The 18,909-nt window shown below is 36.7% G+C and overlaps 1 protein-coding gene across 2 annotated transcripts in view; it reads right to left on the reverse strand.

The window, feature by feature from the left end:
- The window catches only part of Ube2h (ubiquitin conjugating enzyme E2 H), a 106,588-nt gene that overhangs the window by 25,709 nt on the left and 61,970 nt on the right, over nucleotides 1-18,909 (reverse strand). For both annotated transcript variants that reach the window (XM_021730377.3, XM_005331109.5), the window contains exons 2-3: nucleotides 17,566-17,642; nucleotides 16,705-16,779 (exon numbers count right to left, since the gene is read on the reverse strand). In XM_021730377.3, the coding sequence (XP_021586052.1) occupies nucleotides 16,705-16,779; nucleotides 17,566-17,642 (152 nt within the window). The remainder of the gene's footprint in view (nucleotides 1-16,704; nucleotides 16,780-17,565; nucleotides 17,643-18,909) is intronic.

The raw sequence follows: 18,909 nt of genomic DNA on the forward strand, positions 1-18,909 counted from the left end.
GCCAAACATAATTAACTAGACCAATATGCACTAACTTGGATAGAGATGAAGCTCAGTTAAAAAAAAAAAAGAAAAAAACCACATAACAATTATCTAGTTACAGCACACTAAAATAAAGCAAAAATTCTTATCGCCATGCTTTAAGTATGGAAAAACATATCAAAGTTGTAAAAGTATTTCATGTAGGGTACAGGGCCATGGCCATGGTGAGAATAGGGAACAGAAGAGGAAATAGCAATTAAAAATGATTTTATCTGTCACTATATTCCTTTTAAAAAGGGACAAAGTGCTTGTATATTATTTACTATTTTTTTAAATTTTTAATACAAGCATGCACATAGACAAGAAACAGGAAGCAAATATGAACAAAGATTAGCAGTGTCCAATTCTTGATGGTGCAGGCCTTTTCTCCCCTGCATTTTCCATATCCTATCACTCCCTCTGTCACCCCTGTACCAGAAGTGGGATTGAGGAGATGTGAAAGGCCAGTGTCAACAGTAGTCGTTTTTGAGAGACTCCCCCATGATTTCTCTCTTCTTTTGACTCTCCTAAATTTCTACAATGTGTAATGTCAATAGTTAAACAAAAATCACTTTCAGTCTGGGTGCAGCAGTCCAGGCCTGTAATGCCAGTGACTTGGGAGGCTGAAGTTGGTACATCTCAAGTTCAAGGCCAGCAAGGGCAACTTAGTGTAACTCTATCTCAAAATAAAAAAGCCTGGGGATGTAGCTCAGTGGTAGAGTGCTTGCCTAGCATGAGTGCAGCCTTGGGGTTAATCTCTAGTACAAAAACAAACAAAAAACTCTTTAAACAACATCAAGTCTTCTAAAGTAATCTAATTATACATGAGTTAACCAGTGCTGAACCCTTTTAAGAGAAATGTTATCATGTTCACATCTTAATTTCTCTTGTTTAAAACAATTTTGGGGGAGGGGAGTGGTACTGGGGATAAACCCAGGGGCCTTCTACTACTGAAAAGCTCTAGCCCTTTTCATTTTGAGACAAGGTTTTGCTAAATTGCCAAGGGCAGCCTCAAATTTTTGATCTTCCTGCTCAGTCTCTGGGATTACAAGTATATACCACAGCATTAATCAAAAAACCCTTGGGTTCTAAGGCATGTCATCTTCAAAATCAGTTACATAGGAATATGCTGTTATCCCTAATGCAAGGAAACTTTTTTGGGGGGGGGGGATGGGCACGGTGAGGCCAGGGATGAAACCCAAGACCTCACTTGTACTAGGCACTACCACTGTTACCTCCTGGAGCCCAAGAAACTTTCTGATGATTGGGAAACAATGTTGGCCCACCATGTAGTCTAACTAAAGAGAATGGTTCTACTATGGGAATGTTTTTTTTTTTTTTTGGTGGTGCTGGGGATTGAACCCAGGGCTTTGTGCATTCTAGGTAAGCACTCTACCAACTGAGCCATATCCTCAGCACCAAGTAATATGTTCTTGGTACTTACTTAAAATCCTGCCTCTATTAGAACCCTTAAAACTAATACCTAGTGGAGAGTATCTATGGCAAAAGTTCCCGATACTGGCTATAGATAAGAATCACCTGCAGAAACAAAATAAGTGCTAGGTTATAAAGTGGCTAGTGTTGGGGCTGGGGCTGTGGCTCAGGTACCGTGCTTGCCTAGCATGCATGAGGCACTAGGTTCGATCCTCATCAGCACATATAAATAAAGACAATAAAGTCCATCAACAACTAAAAAAAAAAAAATTAAAGTGGCTAGTGTTATAGGAAGGCTGGGATAGGAGTTGCAATTTTAAAAATGATGGTGAGGAAAGGCCTTCCCGAGAAGATGCCTTATCCTAAAGGAGGAGCAAGAGCACCAAGGGGAAGAACATTTACTCAGCCCAAATGCTCAAGTGCAAAGCATATCAGGAGTTTGCTTAATGCATTTGAAGGTCAGCAAAGGCATTAGTGACACTGAAATGGAATAAGGGATATAAGACCAGAAGTGGGTCACAGAGGTGATCAGCACACTGAGGGCTCTTTTACATTCTGAGGGAGACAAAGCCACTGAAGCTAGTGTCTGACATACTAATATAGTATCCATATCATTGAATTAAAAAAGAAAGGCTAGTTGGAGAACAGCTCAATCAACTCACAGCAGTTCAGTGTTGAGGAAAGAAGATGAAGAATGGCTGGTCTCTTATAAAATGGAAAGAAAATCCTAGAAATGAATTAAGCTTCAACAGTTTGATGCCACAGGGCACCTTAAAAGTGTAAGTCAAGAAAACAGCTGTGGTAAAGAACTTTAAATGTTTATCAAAACTGTCTCTAAAAGATTAAAGTGCTTCCCTCATTGACCATGGCCTGGAGAATACATTTGGAATCAATATAGGTTCTACACTGTTTTCAATTAAATCTAGATTTGGCCTGGTTGAGTCTAGAAGTACATAGTACTTAGTAAACATGCTTTAGTAATAAGTGAATTGGGCCCTGTCCCTAGTGCCCTGCAAGACTAAAACACCATATGAGCTCTGGAATAGGGCAGAAGCAGACAGCAAAGAGCAAAGTACTACACAACGGTTCTAATCCCAGTTCTGCTCTCAACCATAGGCCCTGGGTCAGTCACTTTACTTCTGGGCTATGTTTCTTTATCTATAAAGAAAAACAGCTAGATTTCCAAAATTCCTACTCTTATTCTATTTCAAAAGATCCTATCAGCACCAAAAATCTAGGAGTTAACTATAATGAACAGAGTTCTGAGGCCAGAGGACTTAGGGAAATGTCCAATGCTAAAGACCTTAAAGAAAACTGATCTGTAAGGCAGCATTTTTTAGTTATGAAAGTATTGTGGAGAATACAAAACAAAACTACCACAAAGAGCTCTAAAACCTACTGACTATTTCAAGAGTTTGTAACCTTGCCTTTGAGAAGACACTGCTAGACCAATGCTATCAAAACACATTTTCTAAATTAAAATGACCTCTCCTTATTCCAAGCTTTTTTAATTGTTTAAAAGAATGTATCCAAAGTAAGTCCATGAAAAGGAACATGTCTCCTTTGCATTTGTTCTTGGACAAGCTGTGAGCAGTATTTCTGGCATTCATTTACATTCTGGACAACGATGCCAACAATGGAACTTCTGGACCTGGACGGGAGACTGGGAAAGAACAGGCTAGGAATTCAGAGAAGGAACATTCTCAGGACCCAGTGTTTGCCCTGGCATGTTCTCCTTCCTTTTGGCAAGGCTATCACCCCACTAATGAATATGTCTGCAAGAAGAAAATTTTCCCAACACTTGTTTCCATTCAACCAGGAACTATTTTGAAGATATTTTAAGAGAACATATTTTGAAAAAAAAAATTATTTTTTGGAAACATGATAAAAGGAAGCGGCAAGTCTTTTTCCTTTTTTAGTGCTGGGGATCAAACACAGAGCCTCAAATGTGTTAGGACAAGCATTCTACCTGAGCCCATCAAATAATTTTTAATCTATATGACTTGAGATTTTATTTACTACATTTTCTAATGATATCTTTCAGTTATATCCACCAGAGAAAATGAGAACTCCTTTAAATCTTCTGGATATTATTCTCAGGCACTGCTCTAGCTACTTATTAAAAGGCGGGGGGCTAGGAATAAATATCTAACTAGGAGAAGAAATCCAAACCATGCTTAATTGATGCAAAACTATCTTAAAACACACAAACACACACACATTATTACAATAGAAAACTATTCTGTGCTTTTGCTTATTCCACTCCAATACTCAACTGCTCCAGAAGAGAAAGTAAACATCAAGAAGCCAAATCATGCTGAGAATTGGTTTTTATTTCAGCTTATTTATTTTTATATATTTTTCAGTTATACATGGACACAATATCTTTATTTACTTTTTTTGTAGTGCTGAGAATCAAACCCAGTGCCTCACACCTATGAGGCAAGTGCTCTACCACTGAGCCATAACCCCAGCCCCTTATTTCAGCTTATTTCTATATCCAATCCCAAAAGGGCTCTGTATAAAGTTGTACACACCTGAGTAACTTCTAATGTTGAGGTAAATATGCGAATAAATGAGATGAAAATTAATCTTTTAATTTTCTGCTTTCATTTCCTTTATTTGAGGAGGGGATATTAATGATCAAATTTGTGGGTGATGAAATATCAATTATCTATCCAGAAACTTCACTCAGAATTACCTTGACGATAATGAGAAGTTAGCGTGTTTCCTTTGTCATTTGTCTAAGTCTACCCTAGTGGAAGCTGATGAAAAGTGCCAAAGGCAAAAATGAGCTCCCTTCCCAGGAATACAATGGACATGGACTTGTACTAAGATGTTTAAAGCAGCTGTGGCCTGATGTAACTTAATGATAAGTTTATGATTACTGTGTGAAAATATTTAAGTCATTCTGATATTTCTACCTTTAGGACAAATGCCCACATAAGGTAGACTATTCACAACCAAAATGACTTAATTCCATTTAACTAGGTATGATTGTTTAAAACGTGTTCAGGGGCTAGGGTATAATTGAGTGGTAGAGCATGTACTTATTAAGCACGAGATCTCTGTGTTCAATCCCCAACACCAAAAAGAAAAGAATCTATATATACTTTATTAAAGATCAGACCTTGGCCTGGGGACATAGCTCAGTTGGTAGAGTGCTTGCCTCACATGCACAAGGCTCTGGGTTCAATCCCCAGCACCACACACACAAAAAAAGATCAGACCTTATCTTCCCATGTAATATCTCAGACAAAAATTTTTAAAGGCTAGTAACTTGGATCTCATTTCCTAACATGGAGATGACCTGAGTCAGAATACTGCACCTGATTCAAAGGGAAGGGATGCTGCCAGTCTCATCTGTGACAGCCAGAGGCTGTGTCTATTAGTGTGCATTAGTGCACACTCTAACAAATTTTTCATCTTACCTCAGACAGCCAGGCCCAGCCTGCACCCGGGCAGAAGTCTCTTCAGAGAGGTGGGCCTTTCCTACTCAGGAGAGATGGACCTGGGCTGGTCTCTTCTTGGGTGAGGAACCAAGCAAGGAGCTCACTCCATGCCCTGTGTCATGGGAACTTCTGAACTGATCCTGTGTGTGTTCAGGAGATCTAAACTCAACAAGGGGTCCTCTTTTCTGTTTCTTCCTTTCTCTCTGATAATATGGAATCTGAGGAATGGGCTGGATGGATAAGAAAAGTTCATTTATATCTAAGAAAAGGTGAAGAGTTATCCTTCAACAGCATAATCCTTCTACTGACCTAGCAGATCATCAGAACCTTAGCTGACTATCCTCGAGTTTCATTTTTGGAAGACTGTAACCTCTTTCCCATCTCCAGAGTTTATCTTTTAGTCTCTTGGTCTTTTGTATAACCATACTGTTGGAATCCAGCAGCAGTTTCATGGCCAGAGGCAGGACAATATAGAACACATTGGACTTGAAATCACAAGACCCAATTTCAAGTCTCTACCACTCACAACTTACTTCTTTAACTTCCTGTTCCCTTATTTCTAAAACCAGATGAAATAATGTTCTCTACATATCATAGGACTGTCATGAAGATTAAATGAATTAATATGTGGTCTACATTTTCTAATGATATATTCCAGTAAGCATTTATTGATGTTAATTTCAGTTTAAAGAGTTTAGGCAAGTAATTCCACCTCACTTTCCTTATCCTAAAAATGAAACTATCTGCCCTATGCATCCATCTCTTAAGCCTTTAGGTACTGTTAAGAATATTAGAGGATATTTTGATTTAGGGAATATGCTTATAATCTTTTCACACTGGAAATGGAAAAATATAGTTACTCTAATGGTTTTTTAAAAGACCATTCTGACTGCATTTGGTATGGTGAGAAAATGAACAAAACAACGAGAATGGAAGGCAGATTCTGCAACAAGTAAGTAATGATATATCTCAGCCTCATTTTTCCCCATCCTTCAAATGAGGCGACTAGATGACCTAATCACTAAAGTTCCTTTTAACAATATGGTTTTCACCAATACCAGGAATATAAACAAATCTTTAAACTGTGTGAACAAGTTTTTCAAAAGGAGATAAGACATTACTCTTGTCGTTTTTGACAGAAATTCAGTTTAACTGAAGAAAAAGAAAGCCAAGAATACATGTTTCCATTCTGATATCAAATCCTAAAAGGAAAAAAAGTGGACTTAATACCAAAAAAAAGTCAGAATAACCAGCTCAAAAAGCTAGAGGTCACCCACTTTAAAGCAGGCACCCAGGCAGCAAGTAAGATGGAATTTTTATATAGCAAATGGAAAGATTATATAATAACGAACTGTCAAAGGCAGAATTCAAATGGACATAAGTCAACTTCCAGAAGGAAATGGAAAAGTCCTCTGATGGTAATAAGCAAAAGCAAGGTTACTATCAGTGGAGGAGAGGAAAAACTTGTTTGTCCTCTAATAGTAAGATGAAAGGAAATGGATTTAGATAATGCAGATCACTTAAAGCAGGTTTTCATATCAATAAGGCCAATTTGACCACTGGCTTTTTCCCTAAAAACTTTAGCATCTGGTCCCTAAGCCTCTCTTCACTCAAATCCTGTCCTTTTCAGTCACATTACTATTAAGACCACACATCTGACACCCTGGCATCTCAGTTCCTTATACTTCTCCTCAATGACCTTTCCTCTCATTGCACTTCACATTTCCCAGAACATACCTTGAACTGTTATCCCTATAAAGAGTTCTACCTCCCATATCACAAATTCAGACATTCCCTCCCCTAACATTGTCTCCTGTTCTTGTGAAGGAGCTTCCTACCCCATGAACTAGTCTTTTGCCTGTGAACTTCAACTTATGGATCCATTTTCTACCTGCCAGCACTCTAAACTTTACCCTCTGTCCTCTGTCCCTCTAAAGTGATGAAGAACCATCACTATTACCACTATGCTCTAGCAATCCTCTGAAAAATCCCCTGCTCTCTCCCCTCCAAAATGCCCACCCAGCAAATCTACAACTGGAGCAAGTCAATCATGCATACTCTCTCTATATTCATTCCTCAGTTCCAAGGGAGAGTGGTTCTCACCTCATCCCCTAGAATCTGCTCAAGTCCCTACTCTAAAATGGCACAGCATTTGCATATAAAGTGTATATGTGTGTATGTATGTATATATATATAAAGTATATATCATGTACTTTATGTCTTCTCTCATAATATATAATACAATGTTCTTGCTACATTGTTATACTGTAGTTTTCAGGGAATAACGAGAAAAAATGTTTTCAGTATAGATGCAAATTATTTTTCCAGAATACTTTTGATCCATGGTTGTTGGTTGAATCGGTGGATAAAGAATCTTTTGGGATGGGATTGTAGCTCAGTGGTAGAGCGCTCGCCTAGCATGGGCAGGACCCGGGTTCGATCCTCAGCACCACATAAAAAGAAAGTCATTGTGTTGTATCCATCTACACTTAAAAAAAAAAAAAAAAGAATCTTTGGATTTGGAGGACCAACTATTCTTGGACATGAGGGTGCCTGCCACTAAGTAGAAATTTATTCACTTACTTATTCAAACATTCTTTGGAATAGGCAATGTTATCAAACCCTAAGTATTTGCTGGAGTGAGTGCTATCAGTAAAATAGAGCCGGAGCTGCCTTAATAGATTTCCTATCTATTGAACTGCCAGGGAAGTATGATGTAAATAAACAAATATATACCAACTTGTCAAGATAGGATCATCAATTACCTTCTATGAACTCTACATCACCTACAACTTTCCTCTCTCCTTTCTCTAGCATCTTGCTCCCCCCATTTCTCAATGAAAGTTTTTCACTTGCTTCATTCTGCAAATTTCCCACTTCCTTTTCCTTCCTCATCCTTCTCTCCTTGCCCATTAGATGGGAGCCAACTGGCAGAACCCCCTACTTTCCATTTCTAAAATCCTCCCTGCATACATATTTTATTCTCTTTCCTCAACAGCTCACACCAATGCTCATGCTCTTGCCAACAATGGTCCTCTGTGCTCCGACCTTGCCCTTTCCTTTCCAAAGGCATGGCTCCTCCAATCCTCCTTCCAATCCCCAGCATCACCAAGCTTCCCTCTTTTCTAGACAACTCCCTACAAAGAACATTTAAATATCCTTCCAAATCTTCCATTAAAAATTTAAAAAACAGAACCTACCCTACTTCTTTTAGGTACGCTTCTCCTCAATTTGGATGGTACCCTTAATATAGCCAAATTTCCATAAAGCTACAAAGATCTAGACCAGAGCTTCTTAATATTATTACCATTACTATTAGCTCTAAAACAGGCCTCTTTTTTGAAGAGAAACATGGAACAAGGTGATGGGGAAGAACAGAAGAATCACAAAGAAAATCTGTTCCTGATAATAGCTTGTATAATTTTACTTTTACCCTGTCACCCTGACTTTCCCCATAGCAGTAGAGTGATCATTTAAAAATGAAATCTGCTGGGCACAGTGTTGCACACCTATAATCCAGTGACTCAGGAGGCTGAGACAGGAGGACTGAAAATTCAAGGCCAACCTGAGCAACTTAGATTCTGTCCTAAAATAAAATAAAAAGGGCTTGGGATGTAATTCAGTGGTAGAGCATCTCTGGGTTCAATCTCCAGTACTGCCAAAACATTAAAAACCACCACCACAACAACTTAACCTTTTACTCTTCTTAAAATCTTATGACAATCTTTCCATTAAACAAAATGAAATTCACACCTTTAACCTAGCTTACAAAGCCCCTGCCTATGTTTGGGCCCTATATTACACCTCACTTTCTACCTAGCCCCCATCAGCCAAGTGCACTGACACTTGTGGTTTCTTCTGCTTGGATGCTCTTTCCCTAGTCTATAGGGATCAGGCTGGCTTATGTTTTTATTTGAGTTTCAGCTTAAGTTTTCTTTACCAGAGAGGCTTTCCTAAATATGTAACCCAAGGTAGCTATTCTATTACATCAATTCTCTGTATAAAGCTATCAAAATTTTATATTTTGCTTTATCTTCTTCCCTCGAAAGAAAGTGTCGAGACTAATTTGCTCACTTCTGAATTTTTAACACCTAGAATAATGCCCAGTACACAGCAGAAATCCAATAAATTTGTGGAATCAGAAGAAATCATGTCAGATGACTCTTAAACCTCAGTCACTGGACTGTTTTTAGAAATTCATCCTGAAAAATCTCATTTTCAGAACACCAGTAAACAGAAAGCTTTTAATTATGGCTATATTCTCAGAGCTTTATCTCAAAGAACATTTATAAAACTTTCCTCCTAGGGCTGGGGTTGTAGCTCAGTGGTAGAGCACTTACCTAGCATGTGTGAGGCACTGGGTTTGATCCCTAAAATAAAAGTACTGTGTCCATCTACAACTAAAAAAATATTTTAAAAAATACTATTAAAAAAAAAACTTTCCTCCTAGAACTTTGCTTCTCTTGATTGGAATTCAAAAGATATATAACTGCTATTGTGTAGTGATATAACTAATTGAGACAGGAACTAAATTCAAACCCAAGGTCATGGAAGTAAAGAAGTATACAGATGATCTTAATGAAATTTTGCTTCCTCAGCTCAAGAATTTATTTTATTTGTGGAAATACAAATAGGCTTTGTTAAATGAGTAAGCAACACCTCTCATGAATGACACACTCCTCTCCACCCTGACTAAATACTGCTCACTTAAGTTACTCAAACTAGTTCTTGAGGGAGTAACTGTAGAATGTTTTCACTGAGGAACATAGAAAATATATGGTAAATATTCTAAGTTCTATAGTTAGTTTAGTCATACTATATTATAAAATTACACTCCAAAAATAGTGTAAGGTATTTCTGGCCATAGTGGGGAAAAAAATTATTCCAGAAGAGTCTACTATTCTAACAATAAAAAAGATTGAATCATTTTCCTTAATCACTGGCAAAAGATATATATATATATATATATATATATATATATATATATATATATATATATAGCTCACTGATTATCAAAGTATTTTTCAATGAAGAAACATGATAATAGGTAGGCAGGTTGGCTCACACCTGTAATCCCACTTCCTTGGGTGGCTGAGGCAGGAGAATCACAAGTTGGAAGGCCAAGCTGGACAGTGAGATCTGGTCTCAAAAGGAATGTAGCTTAGTGATAGAATCACTTGCCTAGCATATGGGAGACTCTGAGGTCTAAGCCCCAGTACTACAAAAAACAAAACAAAACAAAAACCCCAACAAACAAACAAACAACCCTATGACAAGATTGGGAGATTTAAAAGGGATTTTGACAAGTTATCTAAGTCCAGTGAAAGGACAACCTAAACCATCCTATCTAGATGACAGCTTGATCACAGTACAGCTCGACACTATACAGCCACTTATACAGCTCACTATAATATTTTAACTATCTTATTGTTGCCTGTGACTTTCATTTTGTCTCCATTTACTTGCCTGGGTTTGGCTAGCTCTTTTTTTTTTTTTTTTTTAACCATACGATTTATTTTTATTTATTTTTAGACATACATGATTGGCTAGCTCTTGATGTATGCCACTTACATCAAATTCCACACTGCATGGGCTTGCTGGATTTTTTCTGGCCATTCTATTGACATTCTCAGATCACCATTATGCAGTCTCTCCAGAACAGTGTTCTCAAGCACCCACTTCTCCTGCATACTCCACTGTGGAATTAAATTACAATCCAGACAGACTACACACAGCTTGCTCTGAGGAAAAGACCTTCTTCACAGAGAACATGTAGATACATACTGGTAGCATTTCAAAAGCTAGTTTTTAGACTTGTGAACTACATTTTTCAAGATAGTTTTCTATTTTTTCAAAAAATATTTTTAGTTGTAGACAGACACAATACCTTTATTTTATTTAGTTTTTTTTTTTTTTTTAAATGTGGTGCTAGGGTTCGAACCCAGTGCCTCACATTTGCTAGGCAAGTGCTCTACCATTGAGCTACAACCCAAGCCCCAGTTTCCTATTTTTAAAATAAAAGTAAATGGTGACATGGGTCCCATGCTGGTCTTAATAGTATTTGCAAAAGATCCTAAAATACTCTACATTTTTATCTGAAATTAGCAAAATGTGATTCCATTAATCCACTGGCCAGCAATGATTATTTAAATATAAGATAAAACAACAATTTAATTTTATCTAGCACTTAGGTAGATATGATCTGAGGGCAACTACTATACATTCTGAAGAAGATTTCATGGTACTTTCAAGACCTTCATAGGCTAAAAGCCCTGAATCTAATGTTTTATATCTATATTAGACTTGCAATTTTCTTTTTCCTTGACTCAGGCTTATTACATCATTAGCTTTATACTGGGCCCCTTTTGAAGAGAAACATGGAGCAAGGGTGGTGGGAGAGAGTGGAAGAGTCAAAGGAAAAGATGTATGGTGAGAACTGCTAGAGAAGAGGGAAAGGGGGAAGAAAAGGAATGAAGAAGTGTGTAAAATTAGACTATAAGCAGAAGAAAAAGGAAAGAAAAGAGTATGCACACTTACCTGCATACACAATTAAAATTTAAAGGAAAAAAGGAGGTTGGTAGGAAACCTGCAGGTCAGACAGGTTTTTAGCAAGCTACCAGGTGGGAATTCTGGCCAAGGATAGCTTGGTGACTTTCTAGAATGAAAGACAGAAGTGCAGACAATGATGCGGACAGGACATTCAAAGGTCATGCCTTTGTAATATTTTTAAAAATATTTACTTTTGTAATAAAAGCACACAGTGTAGACTATTTAGAAATTACAGAGCAGTTATGTTTTTAACCTCTAACTCAACAGTTACTGATAACTATAGCCAATATTCTGACATTCACAATTGAAATTTGCATGGAAAATATTTGCATTTTCCTTTTTGTTCCTCAAAGATGGTGTTAAAACGGGAGTAATGGTTGTAAAACATTTTTGTCTATTAAGACATACTACAACTAGTTTATTACCAATGGGCTATTCAGGATACTTCCAATTTTCAAAAATAAATTTTAACACTAAAATTTTTATCTTTTATCTGAGATCACTCATCTTTATTTCACCTCCATTGGAACTGCAAGTCTGTATTTTCTTTGATGAAAGCTTTTCTCCTTAGTTTAAGCTAAGTATACATGTACTAAGTAAAAACTGAGTGTGGAGAAGTAGGGAATAAATAATACAGTCTCTGCAACAACATCTTTGCATAAAATAAAATCTTCATGGACTGGGGAATTACTTGAGGTTCTGAAAGGATGCTAAAGTTCTCAGACGCACCTTCACATCTTCAAAGCATTTAAAGACTACTTTCAACATACAAAACAAATTTTCTTTTATTTTTATTTTTATTTTTATTTTTTTTTTTTTTAGAGAGAGTGAGAGAGGGGGACAGAGAGAGAGAATTTTAACATTTATTTATTTTTTCTTAGTTCTCGGCGGACACAACATCTTTGTTGGTATGTGGTGCTGCTGAGGATCGAACCCGGGCCGCACGCATGCTAGGCGAGCGCGCTACCGCTTGAGCCACATCCCCAGCCCCACAAATTTTCTTTTAAATAAAACCCATTTCCTCCTTGTACCCTGTTATAAACAGGCACTGACTCACTCACAGCTCATCTAAAAACACAATGAAGGGCCACGGGCATAGCTCAGTGGTAGAGCACCTGCCTAGCACATATAAAGAAGGCTCTGGGTTCCATCCTCAGTACCACAAAAACAAAATGAAACAGTGCCACCAAAGAATATGTGTTGGCACACACCTATAATCCCAGTGACACTTTAGGCTAAAAAGGGAGGCTTGAAAGTTCAAGGCCAGCCTGAGCAACTTAGCAAGACCTGTCTCAAAAAACAAGCGCTGAGGATATAGCTCAGGGACAGTGTGCCCCTGGGTTCAATCCCTACTATGCCCCTCCCCCAACACACAAAGCACATGTGCTATTTTAATTATGTTCATCTTCTAACTGGTAAAGGCCGCCTACAGTTTTCCTCATGTCCAGAAGGATCCCATACACTCTCAGTATTTAATGTCCTGGTCAGTATCAAGCATACAGAATTAACTTAATTCCAACATCACATTTTTCTTTTCTTTTCTTTTTTCTTTTTTTGTTTTTTAAAGAGACGTGGGTATCACTTCTATTGTTGCCCAGGTTAGCCCTGAACTCCTAGGCTCAAGCAATCTTCCTATCTCAGCCTTCCTAGGAGCTGGGTTTACAGACATGCACCACTGTACTCAATTATCTTGTTTTCTAGAAGAGGAACAACAATTTTCATTGGTCAAGGAGAACTGGGTCCAAAACTTCTCATTCCTGATAACCAATGCACTCATTTTTAACTCTACATGGTCACTAATCCCCAGCAGCATTGCTAAGTACTCTAGGAAATATTTCTGAGTGAAAAGATAAAAGTCAGTCTGACTTCTCAGAACTTGAGAGACTTAAATATGATTCTTTTTGAAGCAGTCTTTTCTGGAAGAATATGTAAATATTTCAATAATGTTATAGTTGATTAATGAAGTTTTCTAATTTATCTTTGGAAATACCCACAGGACCAGTTTTATACCAACTGATATTACTCAGTTTTTCTATTCATCTTACTCTCTGGGATTAAATCACCTTTAGCCATTTCAAAAATTCATTTGTAGCTTCAAAGCATCAAGATTCATCATTACTTATGATATTCAAAGAGAATGTAAAGATGAGCTCTAAGTGGTTGAAAAGAGTCCATAACCTCCCAAGGTGCTCATTTATATTCCTTTTCTTTCCCAAGAGGATTTGGGGTAGCTATGTCACTATTTGGGGGGAAAAAAGAACTTATTTATAGATGTAAATTGTTTAAAAGAACATCTCATGTAATCAGGCAACTACTAAAAATCTTCTCAAATTAAGTTTTCAAAAAGTATCCCAAAGATAAGGATGTCAAATTATATTGAAAGTATATTCAATATGCAGAGGAATGTTTTAAATATCAGACAATATAAATAATGATACCCATTTAAGGCATAAAATTATGAAATGTTTTAATTTTTTTCCTTTATTTTTGCTCACAACTTTCTTACATTCCTTAATGGATATGGTATTTATACAATTAGAAAATATACACAAACACACACAATTAAAACAGGTATATGTTTAAAAATTCCAAGATGTAAGCATTAAAAACATTTAATCTCAACTTTTTGGGGGTGGGCGGGGGCTACACTGGGAATTGAACTCAGGGTCTCATGAATGCTAGACAAGTGCTATACCACTGAGCTACATATTCCCCATTGCAGCTACACCTTAGTATATAAGAGCTTAAAATTTGGCTCAGAAGGAATGTACATCTGCCAGATACAATGGAAACAAGGTTTAAAAAGAATGTGTTACTTTATTTCCTTTCCCTTCTGTATAATTTAACATCTACACAACTCAAAAAGGAAAACTTGCCTTTTCTAAGTGAGCCACTGCTTAAAGTACATCAACAGTAATTACACTGTTGATGACTTGAAAATGGGTCACCCCACACAACTGATTAAAACTCTCTTATGCAATCTTCCTTTGGAGGAAACAAGGACAGCTTGTACAAATATTTCAACTAGATCTACTTCCTTAAGAGAAGATGATACACATTTGTAGACACTACCAAGTTTGGAAAACACACAGAAAGGAAAAGGAAACTAATGAAGTTAAGATGGTCTGTCCATTTGCCCCAATTATTTTTTTTGCAGTGGTGGTGACAGGGTACCAGGGATTGAACTCAGAGGTACTCAACCACTGAGCCACATCCCTAGCCCTATTTTGTATTTTATTTAGAGACACGGTCTAACTGAGTTGCTTAGCACCTCACTTTTGGTGAGGCTGGCTCTGAACTCAGGATCCTCCTGCCTCAGCCTCCCAAGCTGTTAGGATTGCAGGCGTGCACTACCACGGCCAGCTGTCCAAGTCAATTTTATACAAGGTCACTGACTTTTTGTAAAGGACACAGGCTTGTTAATAAATAAGCAGTGTCTAAAGTTTAGATATTTTAGGGATGGGGGTGTAGTTCAGAGGAACAGCACCTGCCTCATATGTACAAGGCCCTTGTTCTAACCACAGCATCAGGAGAAAAAAGGCATACTGGATAAAGTTGTACATATTTAGGATATTTTTATCTATTTTATTTAGAAAGCTAAAATGAATCAATCATGTTACCTGGAACAATAACAATATTTGGGAAATAACTACTTTTGTACAGGATATGCAACTGCATTTCTATAGGTTAACTACTAATTTCAATAAGGTTTACTGTCTCCTCTCTGACTAGGAATGTGGTGTAACAAAACTGCATTTGGAAGGCTAATTTTTACTTTTTAAGTAAATGTATTTATGAGATGTGTCTGAATGAATTTACATGGTTTGGGTAATTTGTAAAGGCTTTAAGACCATACTACTTGACTATATACATGTTTCAAATGTCTGAATAGAAACACCCCTCTCAAGTTAAGAGATGAATAAACTATCGGCAGGGAACTACAACATGCTGTCATGGATTGGAGGCAAGAAAAGGCTGATACCCTCAACCACACAGCTATTAAAGTCAGATGCGCTCTTGAGTTGTTTCAAACTTTACACACCTCATGATACCACTTCACCATTCCTAACTCTAAAACTTGGAGCTCATAAACCAATGAAAAAATTTCAGATTCATTTATCCATAAAGTATCTTCTTGAGTGCTGGTTTAGAAAACTCACCTAACAAACTCAAGGAAATTACCACTCTATGATTCAAATGAGCAAAAAAGTTCTCCAGTCTAAGAACAAATTTATAGATGCTCTATATTTTTAAAGCATAAAATACTAAAGCATGTAAAGTAGTTAGATATTAAGGAAGAGGTTACCGCTTTTGGACTTAAGTCTGTGACCATCCTAACTCTTCTGTACTATTTGCCTTACAAAGAAATACAGAAGCATGAAATGAAATCAAAGCTTCAGATAGCTTTGGTTCTTTTTCTTGCAGCCAGGAGATCTATCAGGCTTTAGCTCTGAAGACAGTTACAGTGGTACCAAGATATTTTAACTCTGGCTGTTCTCAGTACAAAGCTCAGTCGGACCATCAAAGATTGTTCAATATATTCCAATTTTATTTTATTGCTCTTACTTAAAATTGGTCAATATTTTATAATATTTTAGTTACGTATAGACTAAAGTTAAAAAAAAGTTTACTAAAGTTAATGAGAGAACTATCATTCTACAATCTTAAATATTTAGAGTTGTCACCTTCAATCAGAAGTACTAAAATAACTTAATTATTACTGAGCACACCTCAGTGGAGACGACAGGTTAATAACATCACAAATTGAGGTATAAGGAAGATGAAGGCAAGCACACCTCTTATATAATCCCACACTGAGGTTGCTATTCTTCTGTCTACTGTTTATATGGCTAAAAAGATTGGAGAGAATGAAAGAGTCGTTTCATTGCTTAGTACCCAGAACTGGGGTTAACCAAAGTAAAGTAAGATCTAGACTGGATTTTTAGATGACAAAATTAGAACAGATATTATATACCATTTGTTGACACCTAAAGAGAAAAATCTACACTGTAAGTCATTATAATCGTGCAAAGGTATATATATATATATATATATATATATATATATATATATACACACACACACCTTTATCACATTATGGAAGTTCCCACCAAATCACTGATTTAACCAACCAAAAATTCAGTTAAATCATCATTTCTAGAAATATCTCCCACAAAATGTAGGATATCTTTTCCTCTTAGATTTCAAAATTCCCTAAGGAGAGAAACCAAACCAAGTACTCACATACCTATAGATGGAGATTTGAAAGGGTATTTATCAGGAAGATCCACTCTAACTTTCCATACTCCACCTTCATACGGTGCTAGAATAAAAGTAAAAAAGACTAAACATTAGAATTGTGTCCTTAAATTAGAAAATAAATCTTAGTATAAGTTAAATGTTAAACCCTAATCTCTTCTGAAAACACTCAAATTAATTCTTTAAAGAGTCAGAACCCTACTATAACCAGTAGGTTTCTCTATGTACTTTAAAACATCAAAAGTTGGAAAATCAGCAGTGATTGTCTCTTTCAAATTTATTTGATTCTATTAAACACTATAATCTGGTAAGTAATAGCTACTTACATTCCCTTTTCTCCTATCTCAGCCAAGCCCCACCAAACAAAAACCAAAAAACAAAAACAAAAACAAAAACAAAAAAAAACAATAATAACAAAAAAAAAACAAGAACAAAATGTCCAGTGTGGTGGTGCACACCTATAATCCCAGCAGCTCAGGAAGCTGAGGCAGGAGGAGTTTAAAGTCCGCCTCAGCAATTTAGCCAAGCCTTAAGCAATTTGGTGAGACTCTGTCTCTAAATAAAATACAACGAGGGGCTGGGGATGTGGCTCAGTGGTTAAGCACTCCTGGGTTCAATCCCCAAAAACAAACAACAACAACAAAACCCAAAATGCACTTCCCAGAAATCACTCTCACAGCTCATTAGAGAGAAAAGTGTATAAAGTAATTATGATGAGAAATTGGTTTTCTCACTGGTTCTAGAGTTCAACTGAACTTACTTTTCAGCAAAAACTATACATGCTACTATTTGTCCTTGATGTTCTGTCTTTAAGAATAAAAGACTATAAAAGAAGAACACATATACTTACTTCCTTGTGGTCCATAAAACTTCACTACAAATTCATTGAGTCCTCCCAGGATTGTAACCTCATGCTTACTCTCAATGCTAAGGTGGAAGGTAAAGGAAAGTACACAGGCTTTATATCAGAGGAAGAACTACTGTTAACATCCCCAAGATATGCCAACTAAAGTGTTACCAAAACTTGACATGATACTTATACACACAATACACAACAGCTCTAGGGTTTAGAAGGCATCTGACTCTAATGAAAAGAATATGAATGAACTTTGGATTCAGAGAGAGACTGCTGTTCAAATCCCAGGACTGTCATTTACTTGGTTTGTGAGCCTCAACAAAATAATGCCCTTTGTGGGCTGGGGCTGTAGCTTAGCAGCAGAATGTGAGGCACTGGGTTTGATCCTCAGCACCACATAAAAATAATCAAATAAAATAAAAGCATGTGTCCATCTACAACTACAAAAAAATAATGCCCTTTGTTCTCACCCTTCGAATTGGGAAAATAGCATTTAATCTGTGAAGATTAAATATGGAAAATGTATAAGAATACATCTGCCTATACGTAAATGAAAAATGGGCACTTTTAATATTTTTCCTAACTATACCTTCTACTCCCCAATAAGCCCTTAAAATAATTCAGTACTCTTTAGTCAAATTCGCATGTCTGGTAAGTCACTAAAAATTCTCCTAAACTAGAAGTGCTGTGCTCCTAAAATTAAGGATTTAACTAAGGAAAGTCCCCACAACTTTCTCCTTGGCTTATGAAATACTCAAAATAATTAATGACACAACTTTACTATAAGGCAGACTGTTTTATCTGTTGTATTTATTTTCACTTACTCTTTCCTTTCCTCCCCAGACTCCACCCACTTTAGACCTGCCTTTAGGTTCTGGTGTGGTCCAGGGCTTTAATTACAGAGAGGTAATTTAGAATTCTAAGTTCTCTTCCTAAAAAACTGTCCTGGCCCTGGAGCTCTCATCGCTTCACTGACTCAGTTACAGAAAACTAATTAATCCATCTTAGTAGAAGACAGTGCTACTAATCTAAAACCTATTTGAAGTCTTTGCTTTGTGGACTAACTCAACAATGACACTACGATAGGAATTTTAGGTGGTATGGCTTTGGAAATTTTTCAAATCTAAATGTAATAAAGAAGAAAACCAGAAATGACAGAACAGGTATCATCTTTCGCAATCAGCAGTGCCAATTACATTTTAATTACACATATGAATATACAAAATAGATAAATCAAAAATTTTTAAATGATCTCAAATAATGGAAAAAATGATATTTTTAAAGGTTTGAAATTAAATATTTGGCTCCCCAAGTCCTTGTCCTATAGGCTACAATACA

The sequence above is a fragment of the Ictidomys tridecemlineatus genome, chromosome 2 (assembly GCF_052094955.1).
Source record: "Ictidomys tridecemlineatus isolate mIctTri1 chromosome 2, mIctTri1.hap1, whole genome shotgun sequence".
Taxonomy (NCBI): domain Eukaryota; kingdom Metazoa; phylum Chordata; class Mammalia; order Rodentia; family Sciuridae; genus Ictidomys; species Ictidomys tridecemlineatus.